The sequence below is a fragment of the Fukomys damarensis genome, unplaced genomic scaffold (assembly GCF_012274545.1).
Source record: "Fukomys damarensis isolate Sample0158 unplaced genomic scaffold, DMR_v1.0_HiC HiC_scaffold_37, whole genome shotgun sequence".
Lineage (NCBI taxonomy): Eukaryota > Metazoa > Chordata > Mammalia > Rodentia > Bathyergidae > Fukomys > Fukomys damarensis.
In genome coordinates, this window is record NW_022900949.1 from 40,683,113 (window position 1) to 40,699,117 (window position 16,005).

At 55.5% G+C, this 16,005-nt stretch overlaps 2 protein-coding genes across 5 annotated transcripts in view; both read right to left on the minus strand.

The window, feature by feature from the left end:
- The window catches only part of Pfkfb4 (6-phosphofructo-2-kinase/fructose-2,6-biphosphatase 4), a 45,621-nt gene extending 41,851 nt beyond the window's left edge, over positions 1-3,770 (minus strand). The window contains exon 1 of the mRNA XM_010615638.2: positions 3,687-3,770. Within this exon, the coding sequence (XP_010613940.1) occupies positions 3,687-3,750 (64 nt within the window). The 5' untranslated portion in view covers positions 3,751-3,770. The remainder of the gene's footprint in view (positions 1-3,686) is intronic.
- Positions 3,771-5,499: 1,729 nt separating this feature from the next.
- Col7a1 (collagen type VII alpha 1 chain) overlaps positions 5,500-16,005 on the minus strand; it is a 32,005-nt gene continuing 21,499 nt past the window's right edge. For 3 of the 4 annotated variants that reach the window (XM_019206249.2, XM_010615636.2, XM_019206247.2), the window contains exons 84-119: positions 15,913-15,945; positions 15,772-15,834; positions 15,628-15,663; positions 15,468-15,548; positions 15,265-15,333; positions 15,090-15,125; positions 14,979-15,020; positions 14,762-14,806; positions 14,638-14,682; positions 14,006-14,041; positions 13,863-13,922; positions 13,620-13,727; positions 13,386-13,457; positions 13,221-13,256; positions 13,042-13,101; positions 12,888-12,932; positions 12,658-12,693; positions 12,522-12,557; positions 12,386-12,442; positions 12,162-12,233; positions 11,638-11,709; positions 11,377-11,412; positions 10,997-11,077; positions 10,738-10,791; positions 10,608-10,661; positions 10,469-10,531; positions 9,752-9,814; positions 9,535-9,651; positions 9,210-9,287; positions 9,060-9,113; positions 8,857-8,905; positions 8,227-8,259; positions 8,001-8,090; positions 7,720-7,812; positions 7,398-7,595; positions 6,798-7,119 (exon numbers count right to left, since the gene is read on the minus strand). In XM_019206249.2, the coding sequence (XP_019061794.1) occupies positions 7,103-7,119; positions 7,398-7,595; positions 7,720-7,812; positions 8,001-8,090; positions 8,227-8,259; positions 8,857-8,905; positions 9,060-9,113; positions 9,210-9,287; positions 9,535-9,651; positions 9,752-9,814; positions 10,469-10,531; positions 10,608-10,661; positions 10,738-10,791; positions 10,997-11,077; positions 11,377-11,412; positions 11,638-11,709; positions 12,162-12,233; positions 12,386-12,442; positions 12,522-12,557; positions 12,658-12,693; positions 12,888-12,932; positions 13,042-13,101; positions 13,221-13,256; positions 13,386-13,457; positions 13,620-13,727; positions 13,863-13,922; positions 14,006-14,041; positions 14,638-14,682; positions 14,762-14,806; positions 14,979-15,020; positions 15,090-15,125; positions 15,265-15,333; positions 15,468-15,548; positions 15,628-15,663; positions 15,772-15,834; positions 15,913-15,945 (2,220 nt within the window). In that variant the 3' untranslated portion in view covers positions 6,798-7,102. Of the gene's footprint in view, positions 5,574-6,797; positions 7,120-7,397; positions 7,596-7,719; positions 7,813-8,000; positions 8,091-8,226; positions 8,260-8,856; positions 8,906-9,059; positions 9,114-9,209; positions 9,288-9,534; positions 9,652-9,751; positions 9,815-10,468; positions 10,532-10,607; positions 10,662-10,737; positions 10,792-10,996; positions 11,078-11,376; positions 11,413-11,637; positions 11,710-12,161; positions 12,234-12,385; positions 12,443-12,521; positions 12,558-12,657; positions 12,694-12,887; positions 12,933-13,041; positions 13,102-13,220; positions 13,257-13,385; positions 13,458-13,619; positions 13,728-13,862; positions 13,923-14,005; positions 14,042-14,637; positions 14,683-14,761; positions 14,807-14,978; positions 15,021-15,089; positions 15,126-15,264; positions 15,334-15,467; positions 15,549-15,627; positions 15,664-15,771; positions 15,835-15,912; positions 15,946-16,005 lie in introns of those variants that run through there. The other variant, XM_019206248.2, reaches the window with a different exon arrangement.

Genomic DNA, 16,005 nt, shown 5'->3' on the forward strand with positions numbered 1-16,005 from the left:
GTGTGCTGGGCCCCCTCATCTGCTCCAAGCCGCAAGTCTCTGACCACTTCAGGAGGGTTACCTGATCAACCATGGCGGAAAAGCCCCTTCATCTCATGGACAGGGGCATAGGACAAATTTCAAATTTGGTAGGGTGTCTCCTGGCTTTGGCTTATGGACAGCTTGGCCTAGACTCCTGCCCACCCAGAGCAAATGCATAGGAGTGCTGGGCCCCCTCATCTGCTCCAAGCCGCAAGTCTCTGACCACTTCAGGAGGGTTACCTGATCAACCATGGCGGAAAAGCCCCTTCATCTCATGGACAGGGGCATAGGACAAATTTCAAATTTGGTAGGGTGTCTCCTGGCTTTGGCTTATGGACAGCTTGGCCTAGACTCCTGCCCACCCAGAGCAAATGCATAGGACCTTGTGACCAAGTTATTTGTGGACTCCCTGATCCCTGACAGTATATTAATTCTCTTTCCAAAATTTTATTTTTACCAATTAAATTTTTAATCATGCATTTATTCATTTTGGATGAGGGGAGACAAGATTAAACTAAGGGTTTTAGAACTGAACGACATCACCAGTACCTCCCCCCCCTTATTTTTTATTTTGAGACAGGGTCTTGCTAAATTGCCCGGGCTGGGCCCAAACTTGCAGTCCTCCAGTTTCAGCCTCAGAGTGCTGGGATTCCAGGCTTGTGCCTCCAAGCCGAGTTTAATTCATGCATTTTTTAAAATGGCTTCTATCTCTTCATCAGGGAAATAGGGTGCACAGATCATCAGTCTTACAAGATCATGGTGTAGATTAAATGTGTTGATCTCTGAAAAATTGCTCTGAAACACATTAGTGCTCTCATTCATTATATTAACCTCCCTCCTGTCTTTGAAAAATGCTCTGGGGGCAAAGGGCCAGGGATATCTCCAGAAGTTCAGGAAACTTAGCTGACTGTCTTATATTTGGCCCCACCAGACGCATGCAGGCTCTTGCTTTGAGTCTGCCAGCCACTTTCTGCTCCAGTCCTCACCAGCTCAGACTGCACCTGTAATACACTGCCCTCTAACAATATCCTCCACCCTCTAAGATGCCTGCATCCTCAAATCCTCTCTGCCCACAGTGCACCCAGACAGGAGTGAGGGGCACAAGGAGTAAAACTTACCTTGTTTGCAGTAGGTGCAGCACTGTACCAGTGGCCAGAAGGCCTGTCCACCTGCCTTGAGCCTAGCTTCCAAACTACCAGACACTTCAAAGCCTGGCAAAGACCATTAAGATGACAGACACATAAGCCATGGGTGGTGGCACATGCCTGTAACCCCAGCGGAAGTAGGAAGGCTGAAGCAAGAGGATTGTTGTGAGCTGGAGTCCAGCCTGTGCTACATAGTCAGTTCAAAACCAGTTTGCTAGCCAAGTGTGGTGGAACACGCCTGCAATCCCAGCACTTGGGAGGCTGAGGCAGGAGGATTGCTGGGAGTTCAAGACCAGCCTGGGCTACATAGTGAGTTCCAGGTCAGACTCAACTACATAGTGAGACCCTGTCTCAAAAGAAAACAAAAAAACAAAAAACAAAACCAGTTTGCTCTACAAGACAAGACCCAATCTCAAAAACAAAACAAAACAAAAAGATGACAGACACATGTCTTACCCATTTCACAGGAAATAAAGGCTCAGAAGATCTAAATGCTGGAAGCCCACCTGGACTCTCCCTAAAACCAGCTCTAGCTGTGGAATGCAAAGTATACCATTTCCTTCTCCCTCAATTCCCAACTGCAATGTCTGTCCCCACATACACCTTCCTCCAGGCCCCTGTGATAAACCACTTGGCCCTGCTTCTCCAAAGGCACCCGTTCTGTTACTGACACAGCCACTCCTATTTCCTGGCCACTGCCAAGGACATCTTGACTTCAGAAAACTCACGGTCACATGCATACACCCTGTCCAACACCTAGAACTCCATTAGAGAAGTTGCCTCCTCTAACATCCACAGGTACCCAGCCCCTCCTCAGACCTGCCTTCCTCTTCCCCACCCCTCTGGATATCAGTCAAAAGATGGAAGGCGGGGGCAACCATGAAAGGGCAGGGGGCTAGGGCTATCTACACACCAGACAATCTGAGCCTGGTTCCCAGGAAATGCCATAACTCGGTACCTTCACCCCTTTCTTAGCTGACCCTGGCCTCACCCAGACACACCCTTCCAGGCATATATAGCCAGCTGGCAAGGAGTAGGTCAACATCACGAGCCTGGGCCCCTACTTAAGGCCAAGGTCTATATCTACCCGAAGCATACTTCCCATCTCTTCTCCCATGGCCTCACTTCTTAGGTAGGAAACTAAGGATCTAGATGGAGAGAAGGGTCCAATGGCACAGAGCCGGTCCACAGTACACAAAAGACTCAGCAGAACCCCTAGCCTTCAGAACCTCACCCCTGCACCTTGACCCACTGCTATGCTTCCTACCCTCTATTGAAATGCCTTCCTGGCTTCCTGCTCCCCCAGCATCAGTAAATTTCCAATAAATAATGGGCCCTCATAGATTCTCCCTCCTCTGGGCATCCCAAAGTGTGCCAGCTATCCTGTCCCATGCACAGGAAGTGTGCTCGAACATCAGTGTGTACTTGTGTGTGAATATATCCAGTTCACTCTCTCCCTACCATGAATCTGCTTAGCCTGACCCTGGCTGGCTCCCAGGGTGCTCTCTGCAGTGTCCCTGGACCTCCTCCCACAATCCCAGAGTAGAAGCCAGGGGGTAGCCAAAGTCTTCAACCCTCAGTTCTCAAGGCTCATATCTGTCCCCATATCTGTTGCCCAGTCCATCTTTCAAAGAATAAAGACCCAGGGGCTTGGGTCATGCTGTGAAGATGCACACCCCAGGGCACACAAGCATGTACCTGCACACACAGCTGCACATCCAGGCAGGGAGTGCAAAGGGACCAGCAGGCATTGCAGAGCTTGCTGCTCTCTGCTGCCCCCTATGTCTTTATTCCTCCATCCTACACTGCAGTCCCTGAGGGGCAGGGAGAGTTCCCAGGAATCTTAGCTTCCTCTGGACATTTCCAGGAAGGATAGTCCCCAGTGACTCCCTGGGCCCAGGTCTCACAGAGTGTGAGTTTCCTATTATGTATACATCCATTTGCGAACAGCCCGTCACTCTGATCTGCACTTCCTGGTTCCAATCTGGCATCAGGCACACAGTAGGTACGCAAAATGACTCAGGACCAGCCAGGGCACAGAGAAGGGGCTCAGAGAGGCTCATGGGCAAGACAAAGTACACAGTAGGCACTTAGAGATGCTCAGGACCAGCACAGAGCACACAGTAGGTACCTAGAAATTCTGGTTTTCGGGCTAAGGGTACATGATGTGAACAACTTTCCAAATAAGCCTCTGGGCCTCCCTAGTCTAGATGATCCCTTGGGGGAGGACCTAGATGAACATGTCCCCTTGAAGGCCAGCAAGGGACAGAGTGGGAGGGACTCGGGCAGCTCCAGAGGCCGCCCCTCCCTCTGGGCTGAAGGAAGACACTATTTATAGTTTCCCCTTGGCCCAACTGCCTCTGCCCTGCAAGACAACAGTGCTCCCCCTTCTCCAGGCCACTGTCAAACTGATGTCCTCGGGGAGATACACCCAACACTCTCATTCCCCTCCAGAACCACCCTCCCTGCACCCAGGTCTTTCCCCAAACTCCCATCCGCCCCACACTGCCCCGTGCCTACTCTGCTCGCTGCTCCCCGGCCCTGGGTTGGTCAGAGAGCTGCTTCTTAACGTGCCTCTGTCCATCCTGCCACCGAACTGGCCGGGGCCACCACCGCCCCCTGTGGCTCCGGGGGAAATAGGGTAACCCCGCCTTTGCCTGCCTCAGGCAGGCTCTGAAGAAAGCAGCTCCACCTCTCGGCCGCCCTAGACCCGCCTGCCAGGGCTGCTAACTACTGTGAGGTTGACCAGGCAGGCAGCTGCACATGGGCGGGTATTGCCTCTCCAGTCAGAGCTGCCCAGGGGTTGCCCTTGTCTCTGGGCAGAGCTTCTACCCTATGTGCAGTGCCTGCCCCATCCTCTGGCAGGCCTGCCCTTGTGCTCAGATCGGGTAGCTCCAGCCCAGCAATGGTGGGAGGAGTGTGAAACAGCAATACCTACTCCTGAACTACTAAGCGGCTGGGTCAGTTAAGAGTGTGGGGAGGAAGGGTGGATGGAACAGCAGAGAAAGAAGCTGTGACTTCGCCCTGATGTGGACGTGATGGAGTAATCTCAGGCATTCCATCCTCCAATCACACGCCATTTATTGAGTACCTATTGCAGCTAACCGCAGTCTTCACACACGAAGGGGAACAACAACCAGCTTTACAGATAAGGAGACTGAAAGCCCTTTACAGATAAGGAGACTGAGGTGGCATCTTTGCTGAGTACATTTTTTTTTTTTGAACCAGGGATTGAACTTGGGACCTTGTGCTTGCGAGGCAGGCAGCAGAACCACTGAGCTAAATCCCCGGCCCCGCTGAGGACATTTTAGTGAAGAAGGGGGACAGTTGGGTTAGAGCCCTGGCAGCATGAGCTCCCTCTCCCGAGCCACATGTGTCCAGGTTGGGTGGTCAAGGCTGGGTGGCCAGGGGCTAAGGTAGGACAGTGGCCAGCTGTGGGTTGTGCATGCTTCACATGCACCCCAAATCGCTCACACACACAGCCGCCAGAAACTTGTAATGGGCAGTACACAGAGCCTCAGCCATGTGGGCACACACAACCATAAGGTGAGACTGCCATGGCCAGACTTTGCACGTATGGCTGACTGTGCCTCAGCAGTCCGCTTCCATGTGAAGAAAACATGCAAGGTGATCCTCAGCCAGCACGCTCTGTGTGGTACACGTGGAGTCCAGACTGTGGGCATGAAGTGACTGCTTCACGGAGCGCTGGGCTCCTGTGTCTCAGCCCATGAATGGAACATGGCTGTGACCAAGCGGGACAGTGTGCAGATGCTCAGAGACTGCAGGTTCCCAGATGTGGGAGATTCCACACGGCAGGGACCTAATGTGGTGCTATCCAAGCCGTGCAGACACACTGTGAGTCCAGGGTACACACAGGCTCGGCATGGCTCCACACAGCAGTGACTCAGCAAGTACAGTCCAGGTCGTGCATCCGTGGAGCACTCCAGGGAGCTATGACAGCATGCGGCAGGAGGCTGCTGTAGCAGCATCTAGGCACACTCTTCCCAGATGTGACACTGTCTGGCTGCCGCCAACCTCTAGGTTTTCCCCTCTTCCTCAGCATCAGCCAACGTGGGCCAGGATGTGGGCGTTGGCAGCAGCCTGTTCCCTGGCAGCTCTGGTCTGGGCCTGGTCCAGTAAAATCCGCAGGAGGCCGATGGGGACATCCAGTGAGAGGGTCATGCGTGGGCCAAGGCGGGGGCCAGGGCTGGGGTGTCCCCAGGCAGAGGACAGGCCTATGGTGGTAGCTGAGGGACTTGCTGAGGCCACGGGACGAGAAATGGTCTGTGAACAGTTCTGAGGGGGGATCTGGAAGGCTGGGACAGGGGTCACTGGGACAACCAGGACCCTGTCTGACATCAGGACCATCAGCACCCACAGAGCCAACCTGGTCATCATGGCATCAGGCTACAAGGAGAAAATACACACAGGGCAAAGGCTCTGGTTAACTATGATTTATACACAACCAACTGGCAAGATCAGAGAGAAGAGCAGAAGATAGGAGGTGGAAAGAGACAGGAAGAGATGGAGGGAAAGAGAGGAAAAGATGCATAGAAAGACAGAGAGAGGAAGAGTTGGAGGGAGAGAGAGGAAGAGATGGAGAGAGAGAGAAATGGAGGGAGACAGGAAGAGATGGAAAGAGATGAAGGGAGGGAGGAAGAGATGGAGAGAAGTAGAGATGAAAAGAGGAAGAGATAGAAGAGGAGATGGAGGGAGAGAGAAAGAGCTGCAGAGAAAGGGAGATAGAGAGAGGAAGAAACAGAGAGAAAGCCAGGTGTGGTGGTGCACACCTGTAATCCTAGCACTTGGGAGGCTGAGGCAGAGGAATCATCACGAGTCCAAGGCCAGCCTGGGCTACAAAGTGAGACCCTGTCTCAACAAAACAAAACAAACAGACGGAGGGAGAGAGAGGGAGAGAGAGACAGGAAGAGATGGAGAGAGAAGAAGAGATGGAGAAAAAGAGCAGAAACAGAACAAGAGGGAAAAGAAGAGGGGATGAACACGATGGATAAGACAGAGCAAAGGACAAAGCAGCCTGGAAGAAAGTGAGAGACAGAAAGCATCCCAGAGACAGAGAGCATTATGGAAATAAAATTTCAGAGACAGCATGATAAAAAGGGAGACAGAACCCAGTTAGAGAGCTCACAGCTAAAACAAGAGGCAGAAGGGGTCCTCAAGGCAGAGAAGAAACCAAAGATCCCAGAGCCTCCCAGGTTCGCTCAGTGCCCTAGGACGCTCCTGTCACAAGCAGACACCGGTCCTACCACTATCTTCCTCTGGGTTAAGTTGAAGCCACTGCGGCTGCTGCCCTGTGATGCTGTCCTGTGGTCCAACCCTCTGCTCCACTCCAGGGCCCATTTATCTCCCCCAGTCCCTGAGGTGGGAGCTGGGGCACATGAGGCGTGAGGCAGCCCCCACCCGTGACTCAACCCGTCCAGGGAGCAGTGAGGACGTCTCTCCTCCCACCCTCTCTTCTTTTGGGGGACAAGCTGGGCACTGAGGGTCACAGAACCATGACTAGGACTTGGCAGCAGGATTCTACCCATGCAGAATAGTACCCACCACCAGGGAAAAATCTGTCCCCCAGCACAAAGAGACACATACATACAAAAAAATCACAACGAGGGCCTTTTAAAACAGCAGCTTTAATGTTCCCCAAAATCAGCACCATGGTATCACAGGTTTGGGTCAAGGGACCGTCAGACCTAGTCACATCTGCTCACTGCCCACAGCCACCCCCGCCATGAGTCATCTGCACAATGGGGGTTTGTCTGCAGGGGGAAGGCTAGACCCACGGAACTCAGTCACTGAAATAACGGACATGTACACCACGCTCACGTGCACACCAGCTTCTTAGCACCAAGGGGAGGGACCACAGGGCCCTGCTGTGACCCCATCTCCCGGAGGATGCTGAACATCAGCTCCTCACACAGGCCTTAGCTCCGGGCAGCACCTGGGCAGGAAGGTCAGAAACCACCTTCAGTCCTCTGAACTTTCATCCCTGTCAGCCAAGGAGAGAGGCAGGAGAGCACCCGGGGGAGGGAGCTGAGGCCTGGCAGGGAGCGGCCTCTGACTCAGAGGGAACCCAAAGGAGGCTAACATGGAGAAAGACTGTGGAGGGCTTCACAGATGTATCTGTGTGTGGTTCTTTGATCTGGGGATCTGTCCCAGGCCTCTTCAACCATGGATCTGGGTAACCAGGGCTCCGCGGAGGTGGGTGTAGGCCCCTACCTGTTCTTGAGCTTTGGACCACTCGTGGTGGGCAGCGATGCTCACAGGCCTCACGGGTCCCGAAGCGGTTGGCATTCCCTCCACAGCCACCATAGACGAAAGGATGACAGGTCTCTGAGCCTCCGGGCACAGCCCGATGGTACCAGCGTAGGGTGTAGGCAGTGCAAGAGCCCTCGTCCAGCGGCAGGGAGCAGGGGTCTGGGGCCAAGGGGGTCAGGTCAGCAGGGAGGTGGGAGGTGGAGTGGGATTGGGGGGTCAATCGGTCAGGGATTGGCTTTGCCTGATCCCAGGTAAGCGCCTCTGGGCCAGCCCTCGCTCTCACCTTCACTGTCCCAAGGAACCTCAGGGTCCTGGTATTCCTCCACAGAATACTCGGAGTATTCAGAGAACTCATCGTCCTCAGGGGGCACTTGGTCTGTGGGCAGGATGGGTGTGCTATGAGAGGGCAGCTGCAGGCCCTGCGACAGGTGGGCAATGCTGATCCCCCATCCTGTGCACCCTGTATGTGGGACTCATGTACATGGCACGGGCCCAGCATGCACGGGCATGCATGTGCATGTGCATGCCCCACGCATACAGGCCCCAGGGTCCGGATGTTCTCACCCTCCTCCTCTACGTGGGAGACCCGGAGCACAGGCACCAGCCGGCGGCTCTGGAGGCCAGCTGTGTCCGCAGCATAACTGGGGAGGGGTCCTGGAGCAAAGAGCAGGTAACAACCCCAGGTGATATGCTGGGGCCCTCCAGGACAGCCACCCAGCCACACCCCTGCTGAGAGAACCCAGGCCGTGGCCCTGGGGGAGGGAAGTTCTGGGTACAGAAAACTACTCACGTGATCCTGACGCAATAAACTGGCCCTGGCAGGCTGGAGAGGGCAGAGAAGAGCAGAGGCCAATGGAGGAGAGAGTAAGAGACAGAGAGGCGGAGACACACACAGCACACAGCAAGTTGAGAGGTACAGAGGGACAGCAGGAGAAACAGTGACAGACAAAAGGAGGGACAAGAGAGCGGGAAGTGGAGGGGCAGAGAAGAAGAAAGAGAGGAAGAAAAGTAGAGCACACAGGAATGAGAGTTGGGGATAGGCCAGCAAAGGGCAAGTAATGGAGATGGAGAAAAATAGACGTGTACAGACAGTGAACAAATTTCAAACAAGAGATGGGAAGAGACAGAGCTTCACTCTGATGCCACCAGGGTCATCACGGCTCCTCTCCCATGTCAGGGAGAGTCGCCCAGCTCTGCTCCCCCTTTCACCTCCCACACACAGCCATGCTGGCACACTCTGGCCACCCACATCTGCCTATGTGTCCCTCATTGAGAAAGGTTCTAGCAACGTGTCTGTCCTGTGTATCCACCCATTTCCATGACCCTGGTCCCCCCTAAGCTCTGGGATCAGCTGGCTCCTTCCTAGTGGCTAAGATGGAGTCGGATGGGGTCCTGGGGCCTCTGGGCTAGGCCCACTCACCGCAATGTTGACTCATCTCTTGACGCACAAAGCCCCGAATGTCATCCTCCTAGGAACACAAGACCTCAGTGACCAGGAAAACCCATGAATCACAGGAGTGACAGGGCCCATAATGCAGGGATCAAGGCAAGTCCAACTGAGTAGGGCGCAGGACACGGGGAGTGGGGGCGGGAGGTGGCCTTAGCCTCCAGGACTGCACGCACCGTCATTGCAGCTTCTCCCTTTTCACCACGGGGACCAGTAGGACCCGGCCGCCCCTGTGTGCAACAGATGGGACCAGGCTGTGACCTCAGTGCTCAAGAACACCAGAGTCACCCCAGTCTCTGAGCCCAAGTCCAGGAGTCCCCACTCACCTGTTCCCCTCTCTCACCCGGGGTTCCAGGAGGCCCAGGGGCCCCCACCACACGCTCTCCAGGGGGACCTCGCTCACCCTGTCAGGTATAAGGACTGAGTAAGCAGGGTCAGGCAGTGGAGATCAGAAGATAAGCAAATTGGGGATCACAGCTGCAGAGGCTGGGGCAAGGAGATTGGAAGATCGGTGACAGGGTCAGAAATTGGGGAGATAGGAAGGATAGGGAGGCCTAGGTAGAATGCTTGCTTCCACTTCCAGCACTGCAAAATAACAACAACAAAAAAGTAGGGAAGCTCAAGGTCAGGGGTCGGAGTTCGGACCCTTACCTTCTGGCCTTGAAGTCCTTCAGGGCCTTTAGGACCGACACTGCCAGGTGGCCCAGGGGGACCACTAGAGCCATCATTGCCCCTGGGACCTGGGAAGCCCCCAGTTCCTGGGGGTCCCTGGGGATAGACAGGACAGTCAGTAAGCAGAACCCCCAAAGATGACCCACTCCCACAGAACATGCTCCCCTAACTCACCATAGCCTTGATCTCGACTTACCCGCTCCCCTTTCTCACCCTGGTCACCCTTGGGTCCTGATTGCCCATCAAAGCCTCGGTCACCCTGGGTACAGAATAAGCATGAGAGACGCCCTGCCTTGACCTCCCTAACCTCCCATGGACACCTTAACCCAATGCCCCTAATTTTCCATAATGTCAGCACCTGTGACCCTAACAGCTGTGTCCCCGTGATATAAACTCCACTGCAGTCCCCTGCCCTGATGCATGTAACACCTCATTCCACTCTTTCAATCCCTCTGCTGTGACCCCAGCCCACTCTGAAATCTAAAGACCACCCCACATCATCCCCCAATCGCCAACCCTCCACAAGCTCCTTTGACTCTAAGCCTTCATGACCTTATGGGTTTGTTTTGGGTTTTTTTTGGGGGGGTGGTATTGGGAATCAAACTCAGGACCTTGTGCTTGCAAGGCAGGCACAGCCCCACTGAGCTAAATCCCGGCCCCGTTTATACGTTTGTTTTTGTGTGTTTTGTTTGTTTGTTTGTTTTGGTTTTTTGAGACAGGGTCACTCTATAGTTCAGGCTGGCCCCGAACTCACTATACAGCCTAGGCTGGCCTCGAATTCATGGTGATCCTCCTGCCTCAGCCACCCGAGTGCTGGTATTACAGGTGTGTACGACCACGTCCAACCTTCATGACCTTATAGTGACCTCTCCTGCCCCACCCTCATCCCCATTATGCCCCCTGTGGACTGTACCTTGGGACCAATCAGTCCCTCTTTGCCAGGAACTCCAGACTGACCTGGTATACCAGGTTCCCCCTGAAAAAGAACAAAAGCATGAGGTTTGCCCTGGCTCACCCATCCTACCCTCTTTCTGGGGGTGCCCCACACTCACAATCTCTCCTTTTCGTCCTGCCAGCCCAGGTCGGCCTGGGAGACCAGCTTCTCCCTACAGGAATTAGGAAGAGGGCTCGGCCTTGGGTCCCAGCCCTCATGTTCCCCTCACGTTCCTGTTACCTCTGTACCTTGTCTCCCTTCTCTCCATCAAGGCCGCAGGCTCCCTTCATCCCTCGTTCACCCTGAGAGAGAAAAGCAGGCAACAAAGCAACTTCCAGACACTTCACCCTGTAAGTCCTTGATCCTAGACCCAACTCTCTCGATTGATTTCAGATACTCCAACCTCTGACCTAACGCTCACAATCCCACCTGGGCACTCCAACATCTGGCCCCATCCTGAACTCTTTCTGACCAGAAATAAAATATAGAACAGTTCTGACTTCCCACCTTGATGCCTCGGGGACCCATGAAGCCAACATCTCCTTTGTCTCCTTGGAAACCAGGGGCTCCATCCTTTCCTGGGGGTCCCTGGGGGGGTCAATATGAGGTCAAGGGAGGTCAATGAGGTGTCAAAGGGAATCCTGGACTGCAGGCAGGGAACACCGTGGGGTGACACAAGAAGGGCAGGGTTCATGGGACTAGGGTCACCATGGGCATGGTCATAACCATTGGGGGGTCACTGTGGAGATGGAGGGCCCTGGGCAATAGGAGAACACCATGAGATACTGGGTCTCTAATAAAAGCAAAGGCCACATGAGTAGGACCACGATGGGGATGGGTTTTTTGTTGGGGGAGGGGTTCCTGTGGGAGGGAGGGGAGCATCTTACCGAGTCACCAGCCATCCCTGGAGCACCAGGCTCACCCTGTGGGGGACACAGACTGGGTTGAGCCCTTCAGTGTGATTGGGCCCCAGGCTGGCCTAGTGCACAGGCAGCTGCTTGGTGACTCCAGGCCAGGGTACAGTTTGCACACAGGTCCTATGCAAGCATCCTTATGCCAACATCAAAAGGACCAGGAACCCTCCCATACTCGGGGACAGCCAGGGCCAGGTGTGTGTGACGCATGGCCGGTTCTGGGGCAGGGCTTGCCTTGGGTCCTGCGAGTCCACGAGCTCCCACTGACCCAGCCATGCCCTTCTCACCAGGTTCTCCCTTGACACCCTGTGGGAGCAACCAGAAGAGGGGGCCAGAGTCAGGACCAGGCCAGAGGCTCTGAGGGTGACTAGTACTCACTAACAGGGAAGAGCTCCACAAGGTTGTTCCCACTGGCAATCCCCAGTGGCTCCTCCCTCCACCCTTACTCTGGCAAGACAGAGCTGGTGCTGGGATGCCCAGACAGCTCTTTCCCCTCCCTGGGACCCCCCCTGTTATGGGCCCTTCCACAACACTGGGGCCTCTAACCCCATCTGGGAACTCCCAACAGCCAAGGAGCCATAGTCCACAGAGTGCCCTTCCTCCCCTCACTGGAAGGCCTCACTCAAGCCCCCACACTCTCAGCCTGCAGAAGCCCTAAGACAGTCCCTCCTGCCTGCCCCTCCTGCCCACACAGACTCACTGTGGAATCCCTAGAGCCTGCAGGACCCTATGTAGAGGACCGACCCCAGTCCCTGTACCTTGTCACCAGGGTTCCCACTGTCTCCCCAAGGTCCTGGGTCACCATCTAGGCCCCGAGGCCCACGTTCACCCTGGAGCAGGAGGTAGAAGTCAGAGCCAAGAGCTGGCAGCCCCTCACCTTCCGGGGAGATGAGAGACCTGAGCTCTCAGAGCCCCTAGCTGAGTCCCCCTGGGGCCCCTCCCACACACAGGGTCCCAGTCTGCCCATGAGCCAGACCCTCACCATGTCCCCCTTGGCACCCCGTGGTCCTGGAGGCCCCTCAATCACAGCCGAGTCACCCTGAGGAGGCAGGGAGCAGTCAGAGAAGTCAGAAGCAACCCAGTCCCATGCTCCTTCCCTGCTCCATTCCCACACTCACCTTGTCACCTTTTAGGCCTGTGGTTCCAGCATCACCCTATGGGGTGGAAGAGTGTTGAGTCCCACCCCAGCTAGAGAGTCCCCAGTCCTGAAGACTCATCTCCACCCCCACTCACTTTTGCCCCCTACATTCTTACCTTCTGCCCTTGGTCACCCCGGCTGCCTGGGGGCCCCTGTGTGAGAGAAAATGACTGAGCTACAGGAATTTGGGGGCACTAGGAGCAGCTCAGGTGCGGGGAGACAGAGCCAGACAGAGGGGGACTAAGGGAAATGGAAAGCACCAAGGGGCGGTGGCAGAATGCAGTGTCCTAAGGGCACAGGGGACACAGGCAGGACCATCACCGGCACTTTCCCCAAAGGGACCTACCATGAGTCCTCGGGGTCCCTCCTGGCCAGGGTGGCCGTCTTCACCCTGAATGGTTACATTAGGTCCATTGACTCAGAGGTTAGAAATCTGAGGCAAGACCTGTGCTAAAAGGATCAGGGCCATGGCTCTCTGGCATGGGAGAAGCTGTACGTACCCGGACACCTGGCTCCCCACGCTCTCCTCGGGGCCCAGGCAGTCCTACTCCAGGGTCTCCCTGGAGATCGGCAGGACATCAGGGATCGGCGAGGGGAATCAGAGGGAAAAAGAAGGTCATGGGAGGTCAGGGGAGGAGGGGTGACAGGGCACAATGAAAGCCAGCAGCACTGCACCAACCTTGTCTCCTTTGAGTCCAGAGGCTCCAGGTGCTCCCTGTGGGTCAGAATGAGGGGAGAGTCCTATGGTCCTTGAAGCCCCACACACGCAGTGTAGCAGTGGGGCCTAGTCCCCGTCACACATCCTTCCGTGGAGAGACTGGAGAATGGGGGCACTTCTACTCACCGGCGACCCTGGTGGTCCAGGTGGCCCCAAGGGGCCTGGGGCACCTTCTCTCCCTGGAAGCCCTGCCAAACCCTACAGGAAAATGGGTCAAGAGAGGCAAAGAGTGACTTAGAACCTTCCTCCTCCTCTTTTCCCCAAGACTAGGAGCCCCCAAGGTCCCCTCCTCCTCACCCACTACCAGATTCAGAGATCTTGAAGTTACGAAGTTCCCACATGCTGTTTCTACCCCCTCACCCGCTCTCCACCAGGGCCTGGCTGGCCCGTCTCTCCTCGAGGGCCTGTCTGACCAGGGAACCCAATAATTCCAGGAGCACCAGGGGATCCAGGGGGACCCGTGTCTCCCTGAAATAGAAATGACAAAGGAAGGAGAGGTCATTGTGGGATCCCTTCCCAAGATTAGTCCCAGAATTCCCTCTTCTCCCACTTCCAAAACCACCCCACTGCTGCCCCAGGGCTGGTGATGGGGTGTTGACTTACCTTCATGCCTGGAGGACCAGTTGGCCCAGTGGGGCCTTGGACCCCAACTCCTGGGTCACCCTTGGAGGAAAAGAGGAGTTATATTAGGTTCAAAGAGTCTCTGGACCATGAGCCCCAGCAGAGACCCTTTCAGGTAAATGTACCTTGTGACCTTTGAGTCCAGGAGCTCCTTTTTGACCCTTAAAAAATAAATACATAGCATTTGAGAAGGTAAGAATATGAACAGTAAGCTTAGACTTGGCCAAAAAAAAATATTCCCAGGGGAGCTCAAATGTCATGATGAACCCATAGAAACTCAGACATGTGACCAACGACACCCTCATAGGAACCCAGAACTCCTGGGCTTGTGAGGGCATAGGCTGAGGGCAGCTCAGCGGTGATCACAGATCCAAGGGCAGCCAGGCATGATGATGGGCACATGGAACTCATGCAGGAGCACAGACAGGCTCAGATGGGAACTCTGCCATGTCCACACCCAGAGAGCTCAGATGTGACCACAGATATGAATTTAGACAGATGGAAGCCCGAGCCAGGAAAATTACAAACACATGACCAAGGAGAGACCTGGGAGAGCAGATAGAAACACACATGTTTGGGCTCAGATGCACAGAAGAACAGGAAGATAGGCACACAAAAGCCACGCTGGGATCCCAGGCACTCAGAGGGTGGAAGTCAAAAGAATGTGACCCCCATATGGTCCAAAGCACCCCAAGAACAACCTCCATAGTCACATTCTTCAAAGCAAAGTGTGGACCTGCAAAGACCCCAGACTCACATCTTCCCCAGGGTCTCCAGACTCCCCTGCACGGCCAGCTTCACCCTGCACAGAAAGGATATAAAGAGCTCTGGCCTTACCCCTCTCTGCCCAACACTCGGGCCGGGAGGCCAGGCCCACTCACCTTCTCGCCCCGTGGCCCTGGTAGTCCTCGGTCACCTTTGGGACCCTGTAGCCACAAGGGTCAGGAGGCAACATAGTTATCACACAGACAGATGAGACTCCAGAAGGGTGGCATGAGGCCAGGGGTCAAATGTGGGACATATTAAGGATGTTGGGGGTCACGAAGGTCAGTAAACCATGAGCCAAAGGTCCCCTGCTGCTGGAGGTGCCACACTCACCGGCTCACCCACCAGGTCTCCAGCAAGGTCTCCCGGGGCTCCCTGATGAAGGAGAGGGGTTGTTGGGATTCCTCCACCCTCAACCCCCCTCCCGGGCTCCCACCTGCTTACCTTCTCTCCCTTTGCTCCAGGAGGCCCGACCACGACCTGTAGGGAATGCCGAGTGAGGGCCTGGCCACTCCTCCCTGCTCCCACCCTGCCAACCCCAGTGAGATCTGGAAACTGAGGTTTGGGGTAAAGCAGAGGAGCTGGTGGAGCAGGTGGGGAGGTCCGCATCAAAGGTCACCTGTCCAGGAGGTCCCATGGGTCCAGCTTCTCCTTTAGGTCCGACAAGGCCCGGCAGACCCGGTGGCCCCTGCAGCAGAACAGCGTGAGAAGGTCAGAGCCTCCATCCCATCCTGTCCCTGCAGCCCCACTCCTCATATCCAGGCATACACCGGGCACAGGACACCACAGAAGGCCCGCCTGGGCTCCCCCGACAACACGTACTGGCACACCAGGGCTTCCTCTGTCTCCATCCTTCCCACTGGTACCATCACGACCCGGGGCTCCTGGCTTCCCAGTTTCCCCCTGAAAGGGAAGAGCTCAGTCAGGACTTGCTACCTGACCCTTGGCCTCTGGAGCCCAGCCACTGACCTCCAGGACTCACCACTTGTCCAGGCAACCCTGGCGCCCCCTGTGGACCCTGAGGGAGAACAAACATGAGAGTGACACAGGGAAAGGAGACAGAACACGGGAGAACATGGAAACCTGGGGTAGTCGCAGTGCCTCTGCAGCAGCCACAGTCACTTACCACAAGGCCCGAAGGGCCAGGGGGGCCAGGAAGTCCCACGGGTCCCGCAGGTCCTGGCAGACCCTGGAGAAAGAGCATGTTCAGGGCAGTGCCAACCCCACCATCTGCCTTTGACCCTCTACTGTGAACTGAGCCACTCACCCGTCCCGGGGGTCCAGTCTCTCCAGGTTCCCCCTGCAAAAGAAACCTCAGGAGCCGAGCCCACATAGAGGGGCTCCTGGTGCTTAGCCCCCT